At 41.2% G+C, this 24,918-nt stretch overlaps 1 protein-coding gene across 1 annotated transcript in view; it reads right to left on the minus strand.

Moving 5' to 3' along the window:
• The window catches only part of DERA (deoxyribose-phosphate aldolase (putative)), a 57,710-nt gene that overhangs the window by 14,443 nt on the left and 18,349 nt on the right, over positions 1-24,918 (minus strand). Inside the window, exon 6 of the mRNA XM_014937199.1 lies at positions 20,378-20,506. Coding sequence (XP_014792685.1) covers positions 20,378-20,506 — 129 coding nt within the window. The remainder of the gene's footprint in view (positions 1-20,377; positions 20,507-24,918) is intronic.

Below are 24,918 nucleotides of genomic sequence, written 5' to 3' on the forward strand. Positions count from 1 at the left end.
CTAAGACTGGTGGCAGAGGCAGGCATGCTGCTGAGGGGACCTGCAAAAGCCCCTGCTGTTTGTGCTGACGAGGTAGCAATGATAAAATAGTACATTATCAAATGTGCATAAAGTCCCATTAGCAAGTCATCTCTCTATTTTATGAGTACCTAAAATAAGGGTCTGAAGATTCACAGACAATTAGCCTGACTAGGGGTGACCAGGTTATCAGCCCTCTGAAAAAAGGAGGTAGGGCAAGATATAAAAGGCTAATGTAGTAGCTAATTCTTGTCAGTTGAGTCACCGTAATTGTCCACTTACATGTCCTTATCCTACTCCAGTGGCAAGATAAAATACGTTCCCTGCTAGCTTAACTTTGCTGATGAGGAGGAGAAGAGAATACAAAGCTGTGACAACTCATTTTAGCAGTAGCTCACCAAGTATGCTCTAGGTAATCCTGCTTCAGCAGAGGAGTTGGACTAGATGATCTCTATGGTCCCTTCCAACTCCAAAAATTCAGTGACATTCAGTGAAGTAGCTTTAACTCCATCACACATGGCCATACCACCAGACCACTTGGTCAGCTGCCTAGGTGTGTTTTCACAGAATCACAGAATCTTCTAGGTTGGAAGGGGCCTTAAAGATCATCTTGTCCAACCGTCAACCTAACTGACAAAAATAGACACCCACACAACAAACAAGGAGCATCATCACTAAACCAGACCTCCCAGCACTACATCAACCCGTCTTTTGAACACCTCCAGGGATGGTGCCTCAACCACCTCCCTGGGCAGCCCATTCCAATGCCTGATAACCCTTTCAGTGAAAAAAATTTTTCCTAATATCCAGCCTGAATATCACACACCCATGTCTAAGCCATTTTGCTAAATCCTAGCTTATAACCTGGTCTTCTGTGAACTGCCTATTTTTTGCAATTCTTTTCAGAAAAGTGCCTGCACAGGGGGCAGGGGGAAATCACACCACAGGTCTCCATGTTTAATGTCTATTTACAAACACGACAACCTTTCTAATGACCCATCCTATCACACCAGCTTGGTTTTCAAGACTGGGAATGGATGCTTCCTCTCTTGTGCACCACCTCCAGCAACAGGCATTTTGCAGGCCAAACGATGCCCTTAGGAACACTTATGCCTGCACACAAAGGGACAAATTATTAAGTCCACACTTATGCAAAATGCCCTGTAGATGATGTCTGAAAGAATTCAGCATTGCTGAATTATGCATAGCTCGCTAATGCACTATTATGGTGCCTACACAGGTCTCCATAGAATACTATTACTTAATTAGCATTAGTTTCTTGCGTGTTCATTTAAAATGTGACTCTTTAGAAGGTTCAACAGAAAGATCCATTCACCTTCTGTTGCTGGGCTATATAGCATGGGCTTTTGCTATTTTTAGAACATTCCTTCCAATCCCTATTTGGTATGGTGAAAGAGAAGATAAATAATTGACATGTGCTTCAGGCTCAAAGGCCACAGCTGGAATCCCTGACGAAGGTGGCTCTTGGCTTTAGGCTTCAAACCACACCAAAGCACAGGAGGAATCCTGCTCCCAGTCCCCTCCCGTATTGCCAGGCAGAAGCAGTGTTGGGAGATGCCAGGGTGCAGGAGCAGTTTGGGCAATTAAGTGCTGCTGGAACTGTCATTCCTCTTCCTCTCCCAAAGACGAAGCAGCAGGATAGCCTCCCAGGAGTGACTAGGGAACCACAAGGAAGCCTAAGAAATCCCTGTATTGTTTGTTAAATGTGTCCTTGTATTGTTATCTGCTTGTTAAATTTTATGTTTCTTTACAGAGATTTCATTTTTCTTCTTTAAAACTGTGTACCATGTGTTACACTCAAGGGCTTTACAGTGTATGACCTATATTAACCTTACTTCACTTTGCAGATGGCATTACTGAAACTGGTTAAGCAGTTTGCCTAATGGCACATGACGAGCCGAAGGTAGCAAGAAGAAATAAATCAATGCATCTCCACATCTGATCCTAACCTTACTATAATCACTGAGAAAAAATACAGCTTTCCTCTCGGCTTACCCACTCCCAATGCTGTTTTCCTTTACAGACTGTTCTGTGGGATACTTTTTGCCACTCCCCCCCTTCTGATTTTCAGCAAGACACAAAATACAAGAGACAAAATACAAGATCAGTGTGCATCTCCTGTCTACTCTAGGATAGCCTCAGCTTGAGAGAGCATCCCTGTGCACACCCAGAGCAGAAGGTAGTGCTGGTGGCACAGCTCTGGCCCCAGTTGCACAAACCCATGGCCTCCTCTGGCCCAATACCCTTGACAAAACAGGGTCAAAGGAGCAGCAGAAGTGGTACATAGAGATAGAAGTGGTTACCATTACCTTTAAGACATGGCTAATGGCCGCCAGCTACCAAAATACCTGAAGAGTAAAGGGGAAAGGAGTAGAAGAACCACAAACAACTGAAAAAACATGGATAGTGGTAAGAGTAGCTGCAGCACCTGCATAAAACCTAGTGGAAGTGCTCCACAGCATGCATGGAGGCACAGAAAAGCAGACTTGCTCCCTCTCATTGCCGCCACCACCACCATCATCTCCACAATTACGGAGCAGCTACCTACCAAAAAGGCAGTCACATCTTTCAACACCTCATTCCGACTCTTTGCTGCAAAGATATTGATGGCCCAAATGTGCAGATTGCCCTAATGTCAAAAAATACAATAAAAACCTAAAGATTATTAAAATAACACATTGTCTCTTTGCAGGGGTATGGATGTGGCCAGGGGCTAAGAGGAAGGTGGTGACTTTCCCTGCTTTGGCAGAGTGTCAGTGTACCCCGTACAGCAGCTTAAGGGTGTTTGAGAAGGAACCACAACTTTCATCTTTATCTTACTTTACCAGTAACACACAGGTTGCTGCTAAAACAGGTTGTTGCTCCTTTGTGGAGAAGCATAACATTTGGCCTCTACTTTTGGATTAGATGCAGCCACTTAGGCTCAGCACCGAGACACGTGTTCCAGCTGGGATGGATAAAAAAAGCAAAATGCTTTGGGAGAAACTAGACTTGGTTGGAAAATCTCACCCATTAAGCTTCCTTTACCAACACTGAATTGCATTGCACCCTTTACTTGTTCACACTTAAACTAATATAAACAATGACAAACTATCCTAAACTGTGATATAATTAAAACAGCACTGATCTAGGTCAGGCTTTTTCTCTCTTGGCATTCTTGGGTTTTGATCAATACATCTCAGTCTCTCAAAATGTTGTCCAGTATATGACATATTACAGACTGAGGCTAAAACCCTGATGTATCTACCAGTAATAGCACTGCAGTTTGGAAGAAAAGAATAAATATGCATGACTGCTTCAAATCAAAGCACTAGATGGCATATTGCATACCATGTTTTAGCAACCACATTTAGCTTTGCGCTTTTTAATGTTGATAGCAACTTTGAAACAAATATGTTAACATTAAAACTCAGGTATGCTTATGTATTGTCTATTAGCTCGTAACAAAATTACTCAAATTGAAGCAATAGCTGTTTAAAATCCATTTGGAAATACTCCACACTGAACAAAACAAGTAGAAAATCAGCCTACTTTATCAAGAAGATGCTCGGAATTTTAAAGATTTTTTTAAAAAAACTATACATAATACAGGCAAAATCATGACACTTGAATGTCATTTTGAGTGTTTTTCAACACCTCGTGATAAAAGCAGCTTAAGATTCTGTTCTGACTCCAACCCAGAGAAAGGCAGGATTGATTTTTGAGATTTAAAAGTCATGTCTTAATGCCACAATCAGAATGTGTCCAGCATCCAGGCTCTTTGTCATGCAGAGGACAAATAGCCAGCGTCAGCCCCTCTTCCACAGTTCCCTACACATAAAAAAGCAGCTGGCACAGGTGGGGGCTTCAGCACTGGGGGGATTTCCAGTATCAAAAGCACTTCCCAAGAGCACTTCGTGGTCAATATCGAGCTTTTGGCTTTGCCTGAAAAAACAAATATCAAAATCTAAGGTGTCAGATCTCACCAGATTCATCTGTGATGTGTTTGGTTCCTCCTGACTTTTACAAATTGGGGAGAACAGGTTACGCACAGAGGGCTGGATATTCCACTTCCAGTAATCATGCTAGGAAAATGTTAGACATTTTTAGTTTAATTTTAATAACATTTGAAAGTTTTCAATACAACCAACTTACAAACACGTAGATTTTACCATGGACTCCCTGGGTGCAGGTTTTGGGCGTTCTCCTGATGCAATAAATATCCAAAGGGGAACACCCTGGAAGGCCTTACCTGCACATAAGGCAGCACAGTAAAATGGCAAGTTATAGTTATTTTTAAAAGGTACTGATCTTACTCGCAGCTCCTGTTTCCCAGAAGTTTTTGCCCCTCTGAGTGTTTCCTCCTTCTTTCCCCACCTTAATTTTTTGACATCTGGCAAAACTGCAAAAGCCCACGTGTGTAGGTGAGAACTTCCAGGCACTGAAAAATGTTTTCACCGCTGCCAGTAGGGTTGTTTTACAAGGTTCCCAGCTCTTCAGGCAGCCTGAATACCAAAAAGCCTGCTACTCCCCTTCAATGAAAAAAAAAAAACAACCCAAACCCTGACTGTGCAGCCACACTCCAAGCAGGAGGCACCTCTCTGCTGGGGGTCAGGAAAAGACACACTTCGGTTTTTTTAAGAAATCTTTTTTTTTTCCCTCCATTGTATTATTAATGATGCTTACATGGCAAAACTAACAATTTTATTTCAAAGGGATGCTTTATGAAGGCATGTTGCTGATAAATTCAGTCAGACTTTTCTGGCATAACAATCTACTGAGCACTACTTTAAAAAAATGAAGGAAATAAAAAAGACCCTTAAGCGCTGTCAGAAACAGGCAGCAACTCATAAAAAGGTATTTAATATGCTGAGGCATTGTTTCTCCACCTCCATTTGTCAACAGCCTGTGTGCCAACTTGGTCACAGACTGTAATCATGGTGAGCATCTCAAACCAAAAGTACCAACCATCTGATTAAACAACTGCCTGGCTTTTGGTTAGAAATAATTGAAACTGATAAAGAAATGCATGTTTAGTTAGTCCACTGGCAAAATGAAGACAACACTTCAATCTTCAAATCTATGTTTTTATACATAGGTTTTACTTTTTTGCAAACCTGCACTAAATGTATATATTATCATTTTGTACTTTGGCTTTCACTCTTTTTAATTAAATACTGTGAATGAAAGAAACTGAGTATCAAACTCTCTTTGTGTTATATGTATACATATCCTCATAGGTATCTAGTGGCAAGTTATTAAATGTCACTATTCACTGAGATGGTGCATTTTATGTCTGTCTTAAAGGAAAAAAAAAAACCAAAACCTATCTAAAGTTTGCAGCTTTGCACGGCAATATTTCAGAGCATCACTTTGGTATCAATGGTTTCTCCATCGACACTTGCACATTCAGAAATGGAAGTGGCCAAGTAAAACATCACCTGTGTTTTGCTGAGTTGTCACTTGTCAAACTGCAGTGCTAGTGACAGTGCCACCATCACACCAGGCAGCACGACCACCTGGTCTACACCTTTCCTTCTGTAACCCTAAACTTCTGGCATAAGTAGTACAAAGCTGCAGTAAAATCTCTCCATTTGATCTCCATCCCAAGCATGCTCTGTTTAGGTGATAAAGAGCATAACATTAAGCAAAGCTACCCAAGGCTGCAGCCCAAAGGAACAGATATTTGATGTGGACAGACCCTAACCCGATGAAAATAAAGCCTTGCAAGAGCCACACTTCTAACTATGACTTCTAACAATACCTAAATGGGTATTAATATTTTCTGTAGTGCCTCCAATCATTCAGCATCGGGAACGGGATCATAAGACATACATAATCTGAAAGAAAACTCTGACAGTTTAAACACTATTTGTGGGGTTTTTGTTTTTAATAGCAGTCACTATTAATTAAGTAAATCTTGATCATGCCACGAGATTAAAAATCAGGAAGTTTAAAAACCTCTCACTTGGCTCTTCTCCCCACCATCCCGACAGAGATGCATATATTTCAATAAGGCAGTCGTTTCCCACAGATACTGATTCACCAAATTACATATATAGGTATCTAATAGTTATTTATATGGGAAAACACAGATCCGAAGGTGAGTATAGCATTGCTGTATATCCCTTATCTATCAACCAAGCACAGTATTCACTTCACTAGCCATCTTCCATGGCGTGCTTTAAGGCCCCCGGACATCAGCCCAAAGCAAAACCTCATTGTCTCCATTTAATTACATATCTTTTCAAACCTACAGCGATCAAAATGACCGAGTTAAACAAAATGGTTACTACCTACAGGAGACTGTTGTTAACCAGCAAGGTGAGGTGGGTGTATGTGTGTAGAGTTCAGAAGAAAAAGATGCTTTTGCATGCTGTTTTCCATTTTCCAACGAGAATTTATAAAGGGGAGTGAAAGTGCAGTATCAAGTGAATTAGTAAGTATTAAAAGGATTGAAAGCCCAGGAACCAATGAAGTCAAAGAGAAATAGAAAATGGATTCAGCCCTAAAAAGATAAAATTATTTAACAACTTATTAAAACAGTTCATCATCGTAATTAAAATCCAAGTGCCTAGGAAAAAAGTGGCACAAGAAAGGTAATTATTTATGAGGAGACTTTAAAAAGCCATTTACTGCGAATTTGGGAGAGAATCAGCCTGAAAGAGTTGGTAGTAAAAATAAATTGTTTGTTTATTCATAAAACTTATTTTGGTCTAGCATACCACTAAGCATCCCCAACATCTGCTCAGGGCAGCTGTAAGTAACATTAGGAACACTCAGCCAATTTATATCTTTCCTTTTTATTAAAAAATAAACAGGTATTTTTAAATTATTCACTAGTAGATTAACATAAAAATCAGCGCTGCAGCAACTCACATTTTGTGGAAAGGCATCTTCAGGCTTGGTATGAACATGATGATCTAAACCTTTCTACGTTTCACTGACTGCTTTACTCTTCATGTAATGTCCCACCTAATTTAGCAAATGAAAATGTAGAAAACCTACAAGCCATACCGGAGTTGTGCTTGCGAATAACACAGAATGCATCACTGATACCTCAAATGCCATATTAGTTGCCTCCTTCCAACTTGAACAGAGTCTTTTCTTACCTTCCCTTTGCCTTCTGCCACTTAAAAATTCCACTCAAATAATCTCAGCTCCTCTCTCGCTTCTGTCTTTCACGAACCAGGTATTAGACAGTAACCTCAACTGGCAGAACCATTCTCTGAATTACTTCTGAGTAACAAAATGCAGTGTTATTGTAATGTAAAATGTGGTAATTACTAATTATTTGTCCTCATCTGCAGCGTTTTCATACACAGATTACAAAGTGCTCTGCACGTTCCTGTGCTTCACTCCACAACTGTGTTCTTAAAACAGCAAAAAAGGCACAGGAACGCTATAAAGGCTTCTCTTTACCCCTCACTTACACTTTTTTTTTTTTTACTTAAACTCTTGAACATTTCAGCAGAAAAATATATTACTTTCTTCCTAGGTTTCTCTCCTGCCTTCAGTTCTTACTTCCTAATACAAGCAAGTCCCTGCAAATGAGCTCACCAAGAAGTTCTTTGAAAGCACGGAGTACCTCTCTTTATTTTACTAGGATTTTTTTTTGTTTTACTTGTAAGCAACAAAGCAGCATTTCTGCATGACACTCTGGAGACAGTTAGTTTAAAGCTAAGTGAGCTGTAATTCTAACCCAGGCCCTGGAAATAGCAATTTCTACAACAGCACATCGTCCATCCACCTGAAGTTCCTGGAGGAGCCTCCCTCAAAGCTGCAACCGTGCTGCGACTGGCAACCAAGCAAACTGCTGTGAAGCTAAATTTGCTTACATCCAGAGAAGCTGCAAACACAGTACCTGATCACAACGTAAAAGTAACCAGTTAGCTACCAGCAGCATGTGTATGCTAGCTTGTTATCAGAGCACCACCTGAAAAATGCCACCCCTCCTCCTACGGGGGAGACCAAAAGCCCCGAGAAAGGTGGCACCCTCTTCCATCACACCCCACCTTTCTCATCCTGGGGCTTGGGTTCATTTCAAAGCTCCATTTGAAACGAAGGCTTTCAGGAAGGCTTTCTGTTCCCTTTGAGCTCTCTGCATGGCCATTTCCCAGGACCAGTGGGAAGCAGGCTTTTGAAAATATATGATTCATAATTTTGCATTGCATAATTTAAGTTTAATGCACTGCACAGAATATGGAACATCGTCATCTTTTATTATTTTTTCTTTTTTTGGTCCAGTAGAGGTGGATTAACAAATCCTCTTGATAAACTACAAGACTTCACCTCTGCGATGTTCGGGATGGGCTGGTAAATTGGACATGGGATTGGCAGGGTAACTGCAAAGGTGGCGGAAGGAAGACTTTCTCCTTAAGAAAAAGTCCTGCCATCATCAAGGAGGAAGTTTTTCTACATCTTAGACTTAGGGAGAGCTCAACTTGAGAAATCAGCTGCAGCTGTACACTGCAGGGAAATCACTTTATAGCACAAACGCTAGAGGGGAGGAAACATCAAAAGTGCAAATGACAATCAGATGTCAGATCCCTGTTGACTTGCCACGAAGAGTATGGACTTTGCTGTCATCTTTATCTTTGAAAAATTCCTCTCAAAAGCAGGACTATTACAGGCAGCTCTGGGAAAAGTACTGTGTCTGGTAACTATAAAGTAAGGATAGTCAGAAAGTAGAAGTTGTCTTATCTGAGAGATGCTGAAATTAATTTCAGAAAATGAATTAAAAATATATATAAATCACGAACATAGTTCCAGGGGTTGAAATTCCAAAGTACAGTATCAAAGAAGGGAATATCGTCCATTCTTTTCAACATCTTCCACGTATGGATTGCACTTTGGCAACACAAATCAAAGGAGCACAGAAAGCCTGAGAGACGAGCTCCAAGTAACCCAGGCATCTACTGAGGAAGTTCAAGCCCCGTGAGATTTGCAAACTCACCAACTCCCTGGGTGGAAAGCTGAAAAAGTCATCTTCCTCTCTTTCCAAACACCACTGAAATGAGCACTTTGCTGAAGAATATTGCTATATCCTATGGCCATATTCTGATAGAAATATTTTCCTTTGAGAAAAGACTGACAAAGCCTATTAAGAATTAAATTTGTGTTAAAAACTTACATTTATAAGGAACGGAAAATGTTAATCACAAGCTTAAATGCTTGCATTGGAATAGGCAGTCCTGTTTAGCTCAGTGAGGAACGTGTTTGTGGCACCACGCAACCCGGCAGTCAGCTTGGGTGGTCAGCTTGCTTCTCTGCACTTCATGATGTGACACCTTGAACCACAGCAGCAGCACCATCAGGACATGATCTGTTAAAAGTTAGTGGATCTCTTTGTCTTTGGATGTCTTTGGATCTCAGTGTGTTTTCACAGAATCATAGAATTGCCCAGGCCGGAAGGGACCTCCAAAGGTCATCTAGTCCGACCTCCCCGCAGTCAGCAGGGACACCCCCAACTAGACCAGGTTGCCCAGGGCCTCGTCGAGCCTCTCCTTGAATATCTCCAGGGATGGGGCCTCAACCACCTCCCTGGGCAACCTGTTCCAGTGCTCCACCACCCTCACAGTGAAGAACCCTCTCCTCATCTCCAGTCGAAATCTGTTCCCCTCCAGCTTAAAGCCATTGCCCCTCGTCCTGTCACTGCAGGCCTTTCTAAACAGGTTCTCCCCAGCCTTCCTGTAGCCCCCTTTCAGGTGCTGGAAGGCTGCTATAAGGTGCTCCAGAGGTGCTCCATCCCCCTGATCATCCTTGTGGCCCTCCTCTGGACCCTCTCCATCAGGTCCATGTCCTTCTTTAACATCCAGCTTATTGGTAAGAAAACTATTCATCACCTCCTTATGGGAAACTCCATTTCATGGGACTAATTTTTGTCCCACTTTCATGTCTCAATACGTATTTCACTTATGTTTGTGTCCATCTTTGGTTATCCTTCTTTGTTTTCCATTGTATTCCTGTTCCTTATGATTAAATGGGTTTGATCAAACGAGTGTCCATAGTGTTTTAAAATAACCTATTGATGTTCAAGGTCACATATTCCCAGTGTATTTTTCCATTCAACATCCTTCTCTTTAGAAGTCTAAATTCACATTTCTGCTGTCATGAGCATATACCTTCAAACGAGACAGACACCATCACGAGGCCTTTCCACCTTAAAAAGCAACAAAAAAATCCCAACAACAAAAATCCCCCAACAACCCTAAAATTATGCTTAGTTTATTTCCGCATCTATATTAAGTTTCTGTTAAGGGATTGGATTTTCTAACTAGTGTTCCTACTTTCAATCCCTTAAAAGATACTTTAATATTTCATAAGCCAATTTTGTAAAATTGATAGGTACAGTAAATTAAATATTTATTTCTATTTTTCACTGGTTTAGTAGAATTTAACACCTGCTGCTAACACAATAAAAAAAAAAACAACCTGAAATATCAGAGAAATAAATAGTACCCTGTACATCTATTGATTTTACATAATATTTCCATGTTTTAAAATTGCATTCTCTCAAACCATTACCTTCAATACTGGAGTTTCACAGATGCAAAGTTTTTTGCTAGGAAGCCGTGTTATTTTGATGGCATGTTTGACTAGAACTATTCACTGTGCAACAATTTCTGAGTCTGAGGTGATAGGAAACTTCAGAAGTTTTAACTCCAATTCTAACAAATTATTTAACATAGAAACAAGGTTTCATTCATGGGGAAAATTAACGCAACAAGGGTGCCTTCTCACCTCTCTGCACCAGTTGTTGTAAATTGAAAGTATACCATTTAGATGTTCCTTAATTAACATGCTTTGCAAAGATCTTGAATATCAGCAAAAGAAAAATGCTATTCAGGCATTTAAGATAGTTTGTTAATAGAGGGTTGACCCCTCTCAACAGTACGTTATATTGTCACTACCTGCCTACTCACTGTAACCTTCTATTTCACAACCAGTTTCAAAGGTTGAAGCATAAAGAATACCCATTTTCTAACAAGTCACAGAATCACAGAATGATAGGGGGTTGGAAGGGACCTCTGGAGATCATCTAGTCCAACCCCCCTGCCAGAGCAGGTCCACCCAGAGCAGGTTGCACAGGAACATGTCCAGGTGGGTTTTTCTCCAGAGATGGAGACTCCACCACCTCTCTGGGCAGCCTGTTCCAGTGCAAGTCAAGAAGCTGAAATCTGCAGATCAGGGTTCAAACCCTTCTCTGAGATCCAGTGACGAGTTCTGGGATTTCTGGGGAGTTATCACAATCCTGCTCCTCTACCATTTCTTGTAGGGACTACTGCTCGTTCCAGTTTGCTCAGTGCAGGGAGAACACCAAAGCACAGCAAAAGAGGTGCACGGGAGACACGGCAAAAACTCTTTCATTTAGAAGAACATTTTGAGTGGAGTGCTATGGAAACAGCTGAAGGAAGATGACCTCCCTGCTGCCCTGGGCAAGGCAGGTCAATTGTGCAGTGCATGATGCCATCAGCCTAGAGAACCACGGCAAGCTGTGCCAGCTCCCACCTCCACTGTCACTCCCAGGGTTGGCTGCACCAGTAAATCAGAGTCAGCAGCTCCCGCCAGAAAATTGCCAGACTTTCTATAACTCCATTTCCCAGTTTCAATCATGACCAAGGGTATTCCACCTTCATGCACAGCCATGGAAAATTTCTGCCTTCTAATGAGAGGAACATATTTCTGCTTATATCCTAATTTACTAGACCTCACAGAGGTACTATAAAATGTGCATTAATTCAACATATGGAAAAACAGAGAAGCTAACAGAGTTGTCAAAGTTGATGATAAGTTAGGAGTCATTCTGCTACCTCAAACAATCCTACCCATCTTCTGGCTTCCTGACTTGACTTGGTATTCTTCTGGTGAGAAGCCCTTGGAAATCGCACTGTTTCTATCAGTCAATGGGGATGGTGGAGGGAGAAAGTGAAGAAAGTGAAGTAATGTTGTGTATAACACCAAATCAAACAAACAGGTACAGAGCTGACAAATGTCATCTGTTTTACCCTGGTATTTCTTCTTTGGCTTCAGTAAAGGGTGTATATTGCTATCTTCTGATTACACAACATTAATAGAAGAGACCTTTTCCCAAAACTAGCAAACTGAGTTGCCAGGCATTCTGGTATGACAAATATGAATGGTCCCAGCCAACTATCTCCCCTCAGATATGGCTGTATGGGCTAGTGCACAGTTCAGCAAGCACATAAATAAATGCATAACAGAACACGGCATTGCATGCACGTCTGGGTTTCTAGCTTAACAAACTGCAAACAAACGAGGTTTTACTTATATACACTCTCTGTTCTCCCTCCACTGATTCTTGGTATCTTTTTCCCCCCAACATCCTTGCTTCTCATACTATTACTTCTGTCCTCTACTTACCCACACAGAGTTCTGTTGCTCTTTAGAATCTAATGAAAAGACTTTTAATTAGAGCCTGCCCTAGCGTTTCTCAACCACTTTCCATTCCTTCACTCCTGATTCCCTGTACTTATACACTATTGAGTTCCAGACAGATTTTTAAGTCTCATTTTGCATTCCTTCAAGGTCTCCTTCACTCAAGCACAACATTTTTTTTTGTGTTACTGCTCTTTGTACGGACTCTCATCAGTAATTCAAACCTGAGGATATTGCGATTGCATTGTTAGAACTTTTCAACTCCAAGCTTATCTATCACGCCTACATTATTTCTAGTGATTAGCTGCAGTATCGCTGTTAACCTTGTAGGCAATTACATCATTTAAGGGAGCAGCTTTGTGCTGCCTTACTGAACATGCAGCTATCTATCTGCATTTTTATACCACTGGCTTTTTTATTCCCCCCCCACTCTGTACCATAAGAAACTTGTTCCTGCAGAGACCTCTTTAAGGCCAATTGTATTTAAAGACCGTCTATCTTTTGATCCGACTCCTAACAAAAAACCAAACTTTTCTAGTCCATAGTATCACAGAAAATTTTGAGACAGACTGTGTCACTCTGACCTGCTCTGTATCTTGGTTTTCCACACATGTTTTGGGCTCGTTCATTGCACTAAACTTTCAGTGATGGTAACCAGAGCTCTGAACGTGCAGAAACAACGTCAGACTATGCAGAACGCAGGACATCTGCTGCAGCAAACAGACAGGAAAGTTATCAACTATTAATATAATTCTATAGTGTTAATTACTGTCCTGATGAGCCTCTTACAGCAGCCAAATGCAACCACTTCTACGTATTCAAGACAGTAACCGAGGCTATGTTCCTAAAATGACATAAAACACTGCATCTGCACGATACAAAGTGCTGAAGTAGTACAAACTCTTCAAGTTCAAATTTATCTAAAAATTCTGAAGGAATGGGCAGATCTTTGGACAAATGAGGTATTGTCTGCATGCATGCAGACAGAAGACAGCTGACACAAACATCATTTTTGCGCTCTCAGTAAACTGACAGAAATTCAGAAATGTGCTCGTGCCCACGCTAGATCTAATCTGTACTGCCAGAAGATCACACCCGAAGAAAATTAAGATTATTCTCTACCATTTGACAACATAGGTGGGAGAACTCTCTCTCCGTGCCTTGTTCTCCGAAGACAAGCAGTGAGATGCAAGAATATGCTGTATTTCATATTCTTCATATTCATATTCCATATTTCAGCATCTACCTTCCTCCGCCAGTGAGAGCAGCCCAGCCAAACTGGAACAGCAGGCAATGCCCATCACACCTTGGACTCACTTGTGACTCCTGCTTGGTTGGAAGGAGAGAGGAAACGGCCACCAGACTCACCAAGAAAGCCTTAGTCACAAGTTCAGGTGGTAAGTCCTCTTCCTACAGATTCAGGACTTACTAGGTTGTCCCTAGTGGACTTCCAGACCAGAGTTTAATATCATCTGTTACCCTGGAAAGCACTCAGAGGTAGTTCACATCCATATGAAAGAGCTACCAATTTTGACCCCATCTGCTTTTAGAAGATGACAGCCACACATTGCCCCTTATTTCTGAGGGACCTTTCACAGGCTAAAGTGTGCCCTTTACAGATCAAATGTAAACTCAATACAGATGGGTTTATTTCAGATGTGTAAAACGAGACACAAATTTAAATCTTGTTTTATGTGTGTTACCAAGCCTCCTCCCTTGGTTTGCCTTTCATCTGGAAATGCTCTGGGCTCTAATAACTGACTGACTTAGTATCAAATTACAGCTGAAGTTGTAGACACATAATTAAATCAAATTTTTCTATAAACATAATACAACTCACATGCTATCGAGGGGACCCACAACTTTCGGTTTGAGCGTGGGACTTAAAGCCAGGAACTCACAGCTGATCTCAGCTTGACTTTTGACTTGTCTGTTATTATCTTTACCTCCTACTTCACAGGGCGATTGTAAGATTTATTCTGCTAATGCCAGTATGTGCTTTGAAGACATAAAGTGCTATCTAAGGGCCAAGTATTATTACTTATTCAGTAGTCTTGTTTCCTCCATTAATCGCATTTGTGCAAAGCTTGCCCAGCTTTTCAGTCTGTTTTGCTAGTTTGTTTGTCTTTCTTCTTTCATTTGTCACAAAACATTTGCTTGGTAGAAGTTTTGGATCACAGTGGTCCACATCCTGCAGGAGGAAAGTCATTCCTTGCACCTAGACAGCTGATAGCATGTTTACAGCCATACCACCTAACCCTGCTCAAACCTTTGCAAAATAGTGCTCAAAACAACAGCTATTGGTACCTTAGAATTTGTCTTCCCATTATTCAAACTAAAAATAGATCTGCATCAATACTGATGAGAGTACAAAAACCTTATTTAGAGCTGGGGTAGAAGTTTTAAATAGCCAGGCATCATCCTGCGATGTCCCAAACCACATTTCTTGAATTCTCTCATCTTATTATTATTAAACTGTTATCTTTCCTTAATTCAGGACTAGACTTCTGTGCAGGGAGATGTTCCGGTGTTCAAGATTTTTGAGGAAACCTCTTCATGCATTACTTCTGTGTCCTGAATTTTCTTTGCAGGAACCTTGTGGCACTGCCCTCTGCTTTTAGAGACAAAGACTGGATACTACAGCCCTCAGCCAATCTCTCTCTGGATCCAGCACAAGGCCAGCCTATTTGTACCTTTAAGTTTTGGTAGGGTTTTCTGTTAAAATGATATGTGTTTATTAACTGGAACCACTTCTGTAAAGCAGGCTGAAGCCTGGAAGGATTGATAATGGACTCTCCTGAGAACTGCAAGACACAGCTTTTCTTCACCGTTTAGGCTATATTATTTCTGTTCACTTTGGAATGAACATTATCAAAGCATCTAAAAAAAACTTCTGCTCACACATTTAATGTGCTCTGATGTTCTTCTTCTAGACTATTAGCATCAACGACCTTACTGCCTCAGCCATCTTCTGCTACTTTTTGCAGGGCTTTTTGTACTAGAATTTAGTTTATTTTAGCACTAATTCATTCGCTTTCTAAATTCAATTTTTACATTAGTATCTCAACTTACAATTTATTTGACTAACTGCTTAATGACCTATGAAAAAATTGTTTTAAACCCATATGTTTTGTATGCAGAAGAACACACATCGCTCCTTCCTGACTTTTTCACAAGTACTTGTTTAGGTATATATAATGAAAACAAATTATCTTTCACATGTCACTGCTGTGTTTCCCTCAGCTTCCCAAAGAGTGACATAAAAGGAGCTGTACTATCAAGACCAGCTTTCACAGTCAAAATGACACAGATTAAGTTTTCACTTTTAAAGTAAAGTACATTTACTTAATCACTTCCTCCCCCTCTCTCCCAGTCTGCATATCTTAATTACTATGAATGGTTACACAGAACAATAAAGATTTTGGAATTAGGTAATATGGTTAAAATGTGATTTTTCCAAAATAAAAACCTTATATGACTGAAATATGCAATTAATTCATTCACACCTTTACTGAAGAGTTCCTTTCCCTCTGCTAGTTCATCATCTTTCCCTTCCTTTTCTGGCTTCCTTGGCAGTTTGTGTCAAAAAATAAAAGTTTTAAAATGGCCTACCTCTCATAAGAGAGTTGCGTACAAGATCTGTTTTTTTTTAAAGATATTGTGATGAAGAAACATAGAATAGTTCCCCCTGGTATGGGGGAGTCAGGCACTCCCATTTGTGTTCCTTAGGTCTGCTCCTTCCGAGTGGCTACGAAGACACAGGTTTGAGTGTCTCCTGTAGAAATGGACGTGACTCACACAAGTCTACACCAGACAGTGAAAACCACTAATTAGTTTGCTCTAGTCACTGTCTGGAAGTTGTCTGGTAGAGTCAAAGACGCAGTTTTCCCTTGAGAAGCTCATGTTCTCAAACCATGATCAAGACTTCAAGAAGCACAAGAAATGGCAGTGGATGTTATAAACCAATGACCAAAAATTCCCTGATTCAATGCTGAGATTTTCTGTTGGACAGCTCTCTGAAAACGATGTGCTCCTTTGGTAGTGCCACAGAGCTGCTGATGTGCAATCCTACCTGCCATTATGTCCTCCTTAGCACTGCGAGGTTTATTCCTGCCAGGTGAGTCACCGTCCCAAGAGGCCTGTCAGCCTCTTTCACTCAGAAATAGGTTCTTAAATATTCCAGAAGAATTTATCGCACGTCAGTCAAGTCTGTAAAGGTACGGCTAAAAGAATTTAAGACAACTGGGTGCTTGCTCCCATTCTGATGCCTTTCTCCTTACGTACTGTGCTAGAGAAGGAAGAAAAAGTAGTCATGGTGCTTTGGAGATGTGATTCCAGACACAGGAGGAGCCAAGAGCCACTGCTTCGAATAGACATTATTCTCACACTTCACTGCGAAGCAAGACTTCTTCCCAAGTTCTTGCAGCTGCAAGCATTGACATCTTGTACACAAGCACTGCTTCTGCAACTGGCCCCCACCTCTAGTGCATTGCTGGGATCTGCACGTTTGACTGGGCTCAGCCTCACCCACTGGTGTGCAGTGAATGGCTTCCACCCAGTCCCCACAAGGGCTGTGACTTGGAGTACAGATGTTTGCCTACAGAAGCAGCCTGAGCAGGTATAAAAGCACACGGGCACAGCACCCCAGCCTGAGCATGGCCCTTGGCATTATTTAAAATCTCAGTCGACGAGGAGGTGCCCATTTTTTAGCTTTTTACCATCCCTTTTCAAGTCAGTAACCTGTGCAGCCGGCCTCACATCCAGTGGCAGAGCCCCCACCTGCCGGCTGAACCAAACCAAACCTATCACGCTGTGGTTCCCAGATTACACCAACAACTCCTCAAGCCACCACAAGGAAGACTGTATACAAATTTTGGAAAGTTATTTGGGAGAGGAGACATCTGGGTTGTACTCCCCGTTCAGTTAATTGCTTTGTGCAAAGCAGAGCAACTTTATTAGGAGGGACTGAGATCCTTAACAGTAAATACACTGTAAAATTGACCTTTGTGGGGGAGAAGAGACCAAGTCTCAGACATCCCAGGCAAGCTTTTTAACCACGGAGCCACTGATAAACCAGCATTGCGTTATTCTTTAGTCTGGAGAAGAGAAGGCTGAGGGGAGACTTTATCAATGTCTACAAGTATTCCAAGGGAGGGTTGAAGAAGGAGGGAGCCAGACTCTTTTCAGTGGTTCCCAGTGAGAGGACAAGGGGCAATGGGCACAAGTTGGAACATAAGAGGTTCCACTCAAATATGAGGAGAAACTTCTTCACGGTGAGGGTGACGGAACCCTGGAACAGGCTGCCCAGGGAGGGTGTGGAGTCCCCTTCTTTGGAGATTTTCAAGACCCGCCTGGATGCTCCTGAGTAACATGCTCTGAGAAGCTCTAGGCAATCCTGCTTCAGCAGGGGAGTTGGACTAGATGATCTCTATGGTCCCTTCCAACTCTAAAATTCAGTGAAATTCAGTGAAATTCTCTCAGCCTTCTGAATCTCACAAATTAAACCCATGGGAAATACCTACCTACATTTTGTATACTCAACGCAACACATCCAGTGGCTTTGTGCCTCAGGACCCAGGTGAATGGGTGCATGCTCAGCGAGGGCAACGTAAACTTCTGTAAGTCTAGGAATTTGTGCTCCCTAGCTGATAGGCTGACATTACACAAAGTGAAAAAAAAAGTTTAAGGACTGTACACCTTGTCCTCAGCTGCACTGACAGAATCGCATGCAAGGCAAGGCTGTAAAACAGATTATTGAGGCTGTGACCACTTAAAAAAAAAAAAAACAAAAAACCAACCTACCATTGCCAACCAATCAGAAAAAACACACAGCAAACTAGGAAATCCCTTTCTGGAGTAATTTTCAACTGTATTACTTTGAAAACTCAGCTTATAATGCAGCACGAGGAGCACTTCCAACAGCACAGTTAAAGAGCAGCAAATTTTGGTGTAAAGGACAAGAGCAATTGGCCAGAGCAACAGCTTTTAAAGACAGTTTTGCAGTTAAATCCACTATACTGTGTACCTAATTTCCCCTTATAAATCTAATTGATAGGGTCAAATTTATCAGAGTTTTTGCTTTTTTATCTTCAGATAAATTTTGCCAAAACCTGCCACATCCACAAGATTGTCTGTGTTTTTCTTTCTTTCTTTTAAATCATGGCACCAGTTGAAAAAAATATACTAAAGCTAGAATTTAAAACTGCTCTGCCAAATTGCTTTCTCCCCAAAATGCTACAAATATGCAATTCAAGAAAAACTCAACAGAAATTTGAGGTTCTTAGCAGTTCTGACAAGTCAGAGTCTGAAAATCTGTCCCTCAATACATGTATATAGGGCACCAAAAAATTCTTATTTTTACACCTACCCACAAAGAAAAAGCAAGAGACTGAAATAAAGAAATTACTGCATATATTGAGATGGATATGTATCTTGTAAAATGAGTAACTATGCAAGGAAAATCATTAACAATAGAGCCATCTGCTGTATTTCAAAAAAACTACACCAGCAAAAAAAAAATCTGAACATGTTTAATGCTTTACAATCTGAATTTTTCACTACTTCATGTTACAAAAAGTGATCATAACGATTAGTACATCAGTTTAAATGACAGGAAATGTGTATTTCTTACACCTCTTCTAATTAAAAGCAATATTTACTGACATAATACTGATCCTCTCTATCTAATGATACTAATTGACATTGTAGCTGAGCATGTAAAAAGCCTGAATTGCTTTCCATTCTATTTGAAGTAGATAAGGACAGTGTTGTTCGAGGAGTGAATGAGGTCAGCAGCAAGTTGAATATTTATTTAAATACTGACAAAACACTTGGATGATTTTTTTTCTTGCTCTGAAACAAGAAGAAATTCCAGGTCTGAAGAGATTACGGGAGAAAAAAAATCAACACAAAACAGAGGGAAAGTTTAGAAGACAGATTAGCCCAAGTCATTCTTAGTATATCTTTATGCTTCTCTCTATTAATATACTTGAAGACCCCTCTTTCAAGCACAATGGAAGAAGCAGATGTCTAGAACAGAGTTCAAAGAATATAGCATTATCAGCCATTTCCCAGTTTTGCATCTTAAAGATGGCATTAAAACACAGCCCTAAAATCCTGGTTAAACTAGGGAAAATTGTACCAGGGCAGACCCAAAGCTGCAGAGAGATTATTATACTGCTGTAAATCTGGGCAATACCTGTGCAAAAAAGTAATACCTACAAACCATACGTAGCCCCCAAAAACTCTACCCTACTCATGGGAACGCGTGTCTTAGCTGAAAGGTTCAGAATAAAAGACAGACAGACTCCTAAACATCAGGTCAGATATAATGGAGTTTTCAAAGGCAGGGAAGACCGGACAACTCCGAAGTGCCAACTAAGTGCTGTTAGTGAGCACCACTGCTTTTGAGTGTCCCAGTTTCAACCAGTCACAACCAAGCCCATTCCAGTGCCTGCTGGAGCATGCACCGTTCTTCAGTCGGTTTCCCAAATGGCACTCTCATAGAGGTGGTTAGAAGAAGCCATCGCAAAGCAGAAACAAGAGCTGTGAGGACAAACCTTCACAGAGATGTTTTCCCTGCACTTAAAATAACCTCACAAGCCATCTACCTACACCACACCTGCAGCTCCCCACGATTGCCTGGAAAATATCCGTATCTACCCCAAATGTATGTGTCCTTATTAAATATATCAAGGATCAGATGTCTGACAACAAGTAGTTGTCCCTACAAATTTTGTCATTTAGCAGTTTTAAGTGTTATTTAACATTACATGCAGTTTTTGTAGGTTATACAAACACGTGACACTTCATTACTACACCTGCAACTTCAGTAATTGCTGCGTAATAGTTTTAGCCTACTATTGGCAAAACTAAACTTCCACAACTTGAATTTTTTAAGCTTCGTAAATAATACAGCAAAAACATTCTTAGCTTAAAAAGAAAATCACGTATCACTTACCTGCCATCATAGCTATCATACTGGCTTTGTAGACGTTAGCAAGGGACCCCAGTTCACCTGTTGCCAAGATGGTTTTCATATGAGCTTCTCCACAGGCCTCACGGCACTGACGGATCTCCTCGTAGAGACCTGGGGATAAAAGCATTTGAGAATGATCAAAGCTGCCTGAAAGACATGTTCAAGTATGGCTGTAATTTCCACTTCTGGATTAATTTCCAATCTTATAATTAGTCATAGCACTCAAGAACTTAAGTTTTGTAAGTTCGATAAATTACATGACTGGAGGTAATTAACAATGCCACACAGTTTCAGGCTTAACTTAATAGCTATTAATGTCGCTTCTCTCAAAACTAAGAATGTGCACAGTATGCCAAGTGCTCGTGAATACATCAGGAGTAAAGCACGCTATGATAGTCAAGATTGATTTTAAACCAGCTTTTTCAGCAATAATACGGTAGTAAATTGAATCGGTGCTCAGGGACAGTGAAGTTTTCCTGTCCACATCACATCACCACTCTCCCTTTGGCCCCATTTGTCAAAGGGTTCAGCCTAAAAGACACCAAAGGTGTGAGCAAGTTGTCGAATTACAGACCTTAGTGCCACCCGAGATGTCCTGACATATCTCCCTTGGCTTCCAGCTGCCGCCCCTGGAGGCTCTACATCTCCCTTTAGTCTCCTGCCATACACCCTGGTAGAACAGGATTGTCTCGGGAAGCTCCATGGCTGTGTTTAGGCATCTGAATCCCACCCTTAAGCTTCTTGAAAATAAGAATTTCCTCAAAACATGCGGCCAAATCAATGTGGTCTGCTAAAACCCCTGGTGAGGAGAGACCGAGGCCTGGGACCGAACCCCAGGGACCAGCAAATCCACATGGATCTGTGTTTAAAAACCAGCTCAAGTGGTTGCATTGCCCATGAGGTTACCCAGGACTGGACCATCGCCTGCTGGCTCCTCAAACGGCCCCACGAAGGGTAGAGGAAGCACCACGGCAGGAGGGCCAGTGGGATAACATCTACCCAGCTTGCTGTGGAGCAGCTCCCAAACCTGAACTCAGATCCCAGGACTGCTTTTCTTCCCTGCTGCTTTATAACCTAGATTGGTCTTTTGATGGTGGCCATCCAAGGGCAGAGCTGGACCCCCACTTCCGATGCCCACACTCACAGAGGAAGCCAGTTAGAGTTCAGGAAGGACTTTCAGTCTTCCTTAGCTCTCACCTCCAAGCAGCCAGCATGTCCCTGAGATAAACTAGCACACATCCCACCTGCCCTCCACTTCTTGATGCGCTGCCACTCAGCCCGCTGGCCATCGGATGCAGCCAGGGAGAAGCAGGGACAGGAAGGACAAACCAATATGTGGATGCTCACGGATGTTGCCCAGAGCAGACCACCCCCTCACAAACTCCTGCAGTGTCATGGCCAGAGGCATGCTTAATTTTCTAACAGCTTTATATTTTCACAGACTCAGTAAGGACTGGAAGAAACTTGGAAATAACCAACTGCACTACTCAAAAAAGGCTAGAACTTGCAGACCTGGTCAGGTAACACAACACAGGGAGCACATGGAAACCCTCCCACCCTTTTTCTGGTAAAATTTAGCAGTGGTCCTACAAAATTTTAAATATAGGGAGAATAAAAGAGCTCGAATGTAGCTGTTAGAAGCTGGCCACCTGGGGATGATTAAGACTCATCCAGTGTTAATGGTGGGGAGAAAAGCAGCTCTTAACAGTGCACGCTCACCATTTCTGGGATTTGAATTTTTTTTAAAGAGAGACACAAAATAATCAAACAAGATCCCTTGCAGGAGAGTCCTTTTCACAAATTGTATTCAATCTTCAAAGACGTAATTGAAAAGTTTGCTTATGGAAGTCTAAAAACACAGCTTTTAACAAACCTTTCTTGCTAAAAAATTTCAGGGATGTGGCTACGAAGACTAAATTTTTTTTTCAGCAATACTAGCTTTCTTTTCCCCTCAGTCCTGAAGCCAGACCTGGAAACTGCTGTACAGCTGGACCTCCCCTCCGCCCGCGATGCTGCCACATCCTATTGATGCCATGGGCACAGCACGGGGCCGGGGCTGGGATGGCTGGGGCGGTCCTCCAAGACGTTCTGCACACATTAGTAGACACCTGGTAATGCACTTAGCAAGTCCCTTTATAGACACCAGGCTTCACCTTGTTTCTTACTGTGTTCCAAAGGTGTGAATTAATCAGTAGTAGCATGCAGTCTAGCATGTTTTATTGATCAATTGATGATACTCCAGAAACCTACATCAAATCGAGACTCAAAAAAGGAAATACAAAGGACCTGTCCTATTTTCTTGTGCATTTGATAACGCTGCTCATGTTAGATCCAAACGCAGTCTCTTTTTGTGGAGTGACTCTTTTCTGAAGCTTTTGGAAAGCCAGAGAAAGCGGCTTTCATGTTCCTCTAGTTTCGGTAACAAGAAGAAAAGACTCAAGTTTTCCCTTCCTTTAAGATACGCCGCCAAAAATGTCAAAATAAAATCAACAAAATGTACGTTTAGGTTGGATTCCATGAAAAGAAATTATATCCTCATAGCTGTTGTTCACTGGAGTTAGTACCGTGGCTACAGCAACCCTCCCTATTGTTGGAAGGTACTTTTACATGCAATTAGTGCCAAGATCATTTGAAGAGTCTGACTATCTGACAGCACGCATCAACCCACAGACAGGAACAACTGAGGAGCTTCAATCATCCGTGTCTATCAGGTTAGCTGAGGTGGTGGAAAAGTGGGCACACTTTAATGGGGCAGGTGTGTAGGTAATAAATACCTCTCTTTATTCGCAGGCCAATTATGGCAGACAATAGCTAGCATTCACAGAACACTCTCAACCCCCCAGTAAAAGCACAAATAGAAATGCAACTACCTCTGGGACACAGAAAATTAACCAGAGTACCCCAATCCCAGTGCAGGCAGGGACTACTCTGATACAGAACAAATGCAAAAAACTCCTACACCTTTCAAAAATAAAAAAGAGGTTTCAGTACTCAGTCAGGTTTAAATCAAGGCACAAATAACTTGATTATCCTGAAACTTCCTGGCAAACGTCTGAAGTAGAGTGGAGTTGATCACACTTGAAAATGCACTCAGTGTTTGAAGGGGTCCTGGGCTGCTTCTGGGACGGTCTGTGCTGCCAAAAAGTCCATCACACAACTACTCAGTTCCATCAAGCTGATCAGTAGTAGGACCAGAGCTGGACACTGTGGTTCTGAGACTATCTGTGACCTGTGCAGAACACCAGTAACTGACACAGCAGATAGAGCTTCTCTGGTTAGCAGAAGTGGCAGAAAGCTTTTGGGAAAAACCTCCAGCACAGAAAACCCCACAGGTATATCTTCAACTGTGAGCTAAGACCACCATGAAGAGGTTGCAAGAAAGTCTCCTTCTGGCCACCAACACCACCCATTGAAAGAAATCTAAGGAAAACGTAACAAATTAAAAAAAAAAAAAAAAAAAAAAAAAAAAACAACATTTTACTAAAATTTTGAACTGTTCTGGCAGCATACACACAGCCAATCAACTAATCCAAGACTGTATTTAATGTAGAATTTCTTGCCAAGAAAAACCCCACAGGTATATCTTCAACTGTGAGCTAAGACCACCATGAAGAGGTTGCAAGAAAGTCTCCTTCTGGCCACCAACACCACCCATTGAAAGAAATCTAAGGAAAACGTAACAAATTAAAAAAAAAAAAAAAAAACAAAGCAAGCCAACTTACTTAGATATTTGGAGCCAGGTGCTCACTGCTGTAGTCTGTAGCAACTTCACTGACTTAGCTGTTAAAATGGATGTGACATAAGAACTCTTCTACTTTGCACCCACTTTCTGAGGATACCTTACTGCTTTCATGAACTTCAGATCTGTGCTTTTATTGGATGCATTTATAGAAGTCAGAAAAATTCAGATTTTATAGGAAATTAAAAAATACTTTAATAGCTGTGGTTTTAATTTCCCCTGATATAAAAAGGTAAGTGTTGGAAGGTGGCTTTTTTGTAGTTTTCCTAAAATTCTAACTCTTCACTACAAACATTGCGTTGATTTTAGCTGCTATTAAATACACCAAAGAAAATGTTCCTTCCCCTACACAAAGAAAACATCTCTGACAATTACTGCTGGCTATAATCTGCCCTAGGTTGTCTAGATGACATTTTAATTTGCTCTAATACGTTTGTCCTAAAAATCACATAATAAAGGGGATAATTCAGGAAATGCAAATACTAAGGGGGGGGAAAAACACAGCTTAATTTTTCTATGAAACAGGTCTTCGCTAAAAATGTAGTGATAAAAACACTTTTTCTTTTTTTTTTCTTTTTCAAATTGAGCTTATTTGCTGTTTTTATCCAGTCAGTCACATTGACTGATGTTAAGGGTAGAAACTGAGATGAAGAGGGAAGATGTTTCGTTTTATGTTAGACCAAAAGATCAAGGTAATCATGAAGGGAAACTGGAAAATGAGCTGGAATCCCTTCTGTCTTGCACATTAATGGCAGGGTTGTTAACAAAATGACAAGCACAAGGC

This window comes from Calidris pugnax, unplaced genomic scaffold (genome assembly GCF_001431845.1).
Source record: "Calidris pugnax isolate Ruff unplaced genomic scaffold, ASM143184v1 scaffold1, whole genome shotgun sequence".
Classification (NCBI taxonomy): Eukaryota; Metazoa; Chordata; class Aves; order Charadriiformes; family Scolopacidae; genus Calidris; species Calidris pugnax.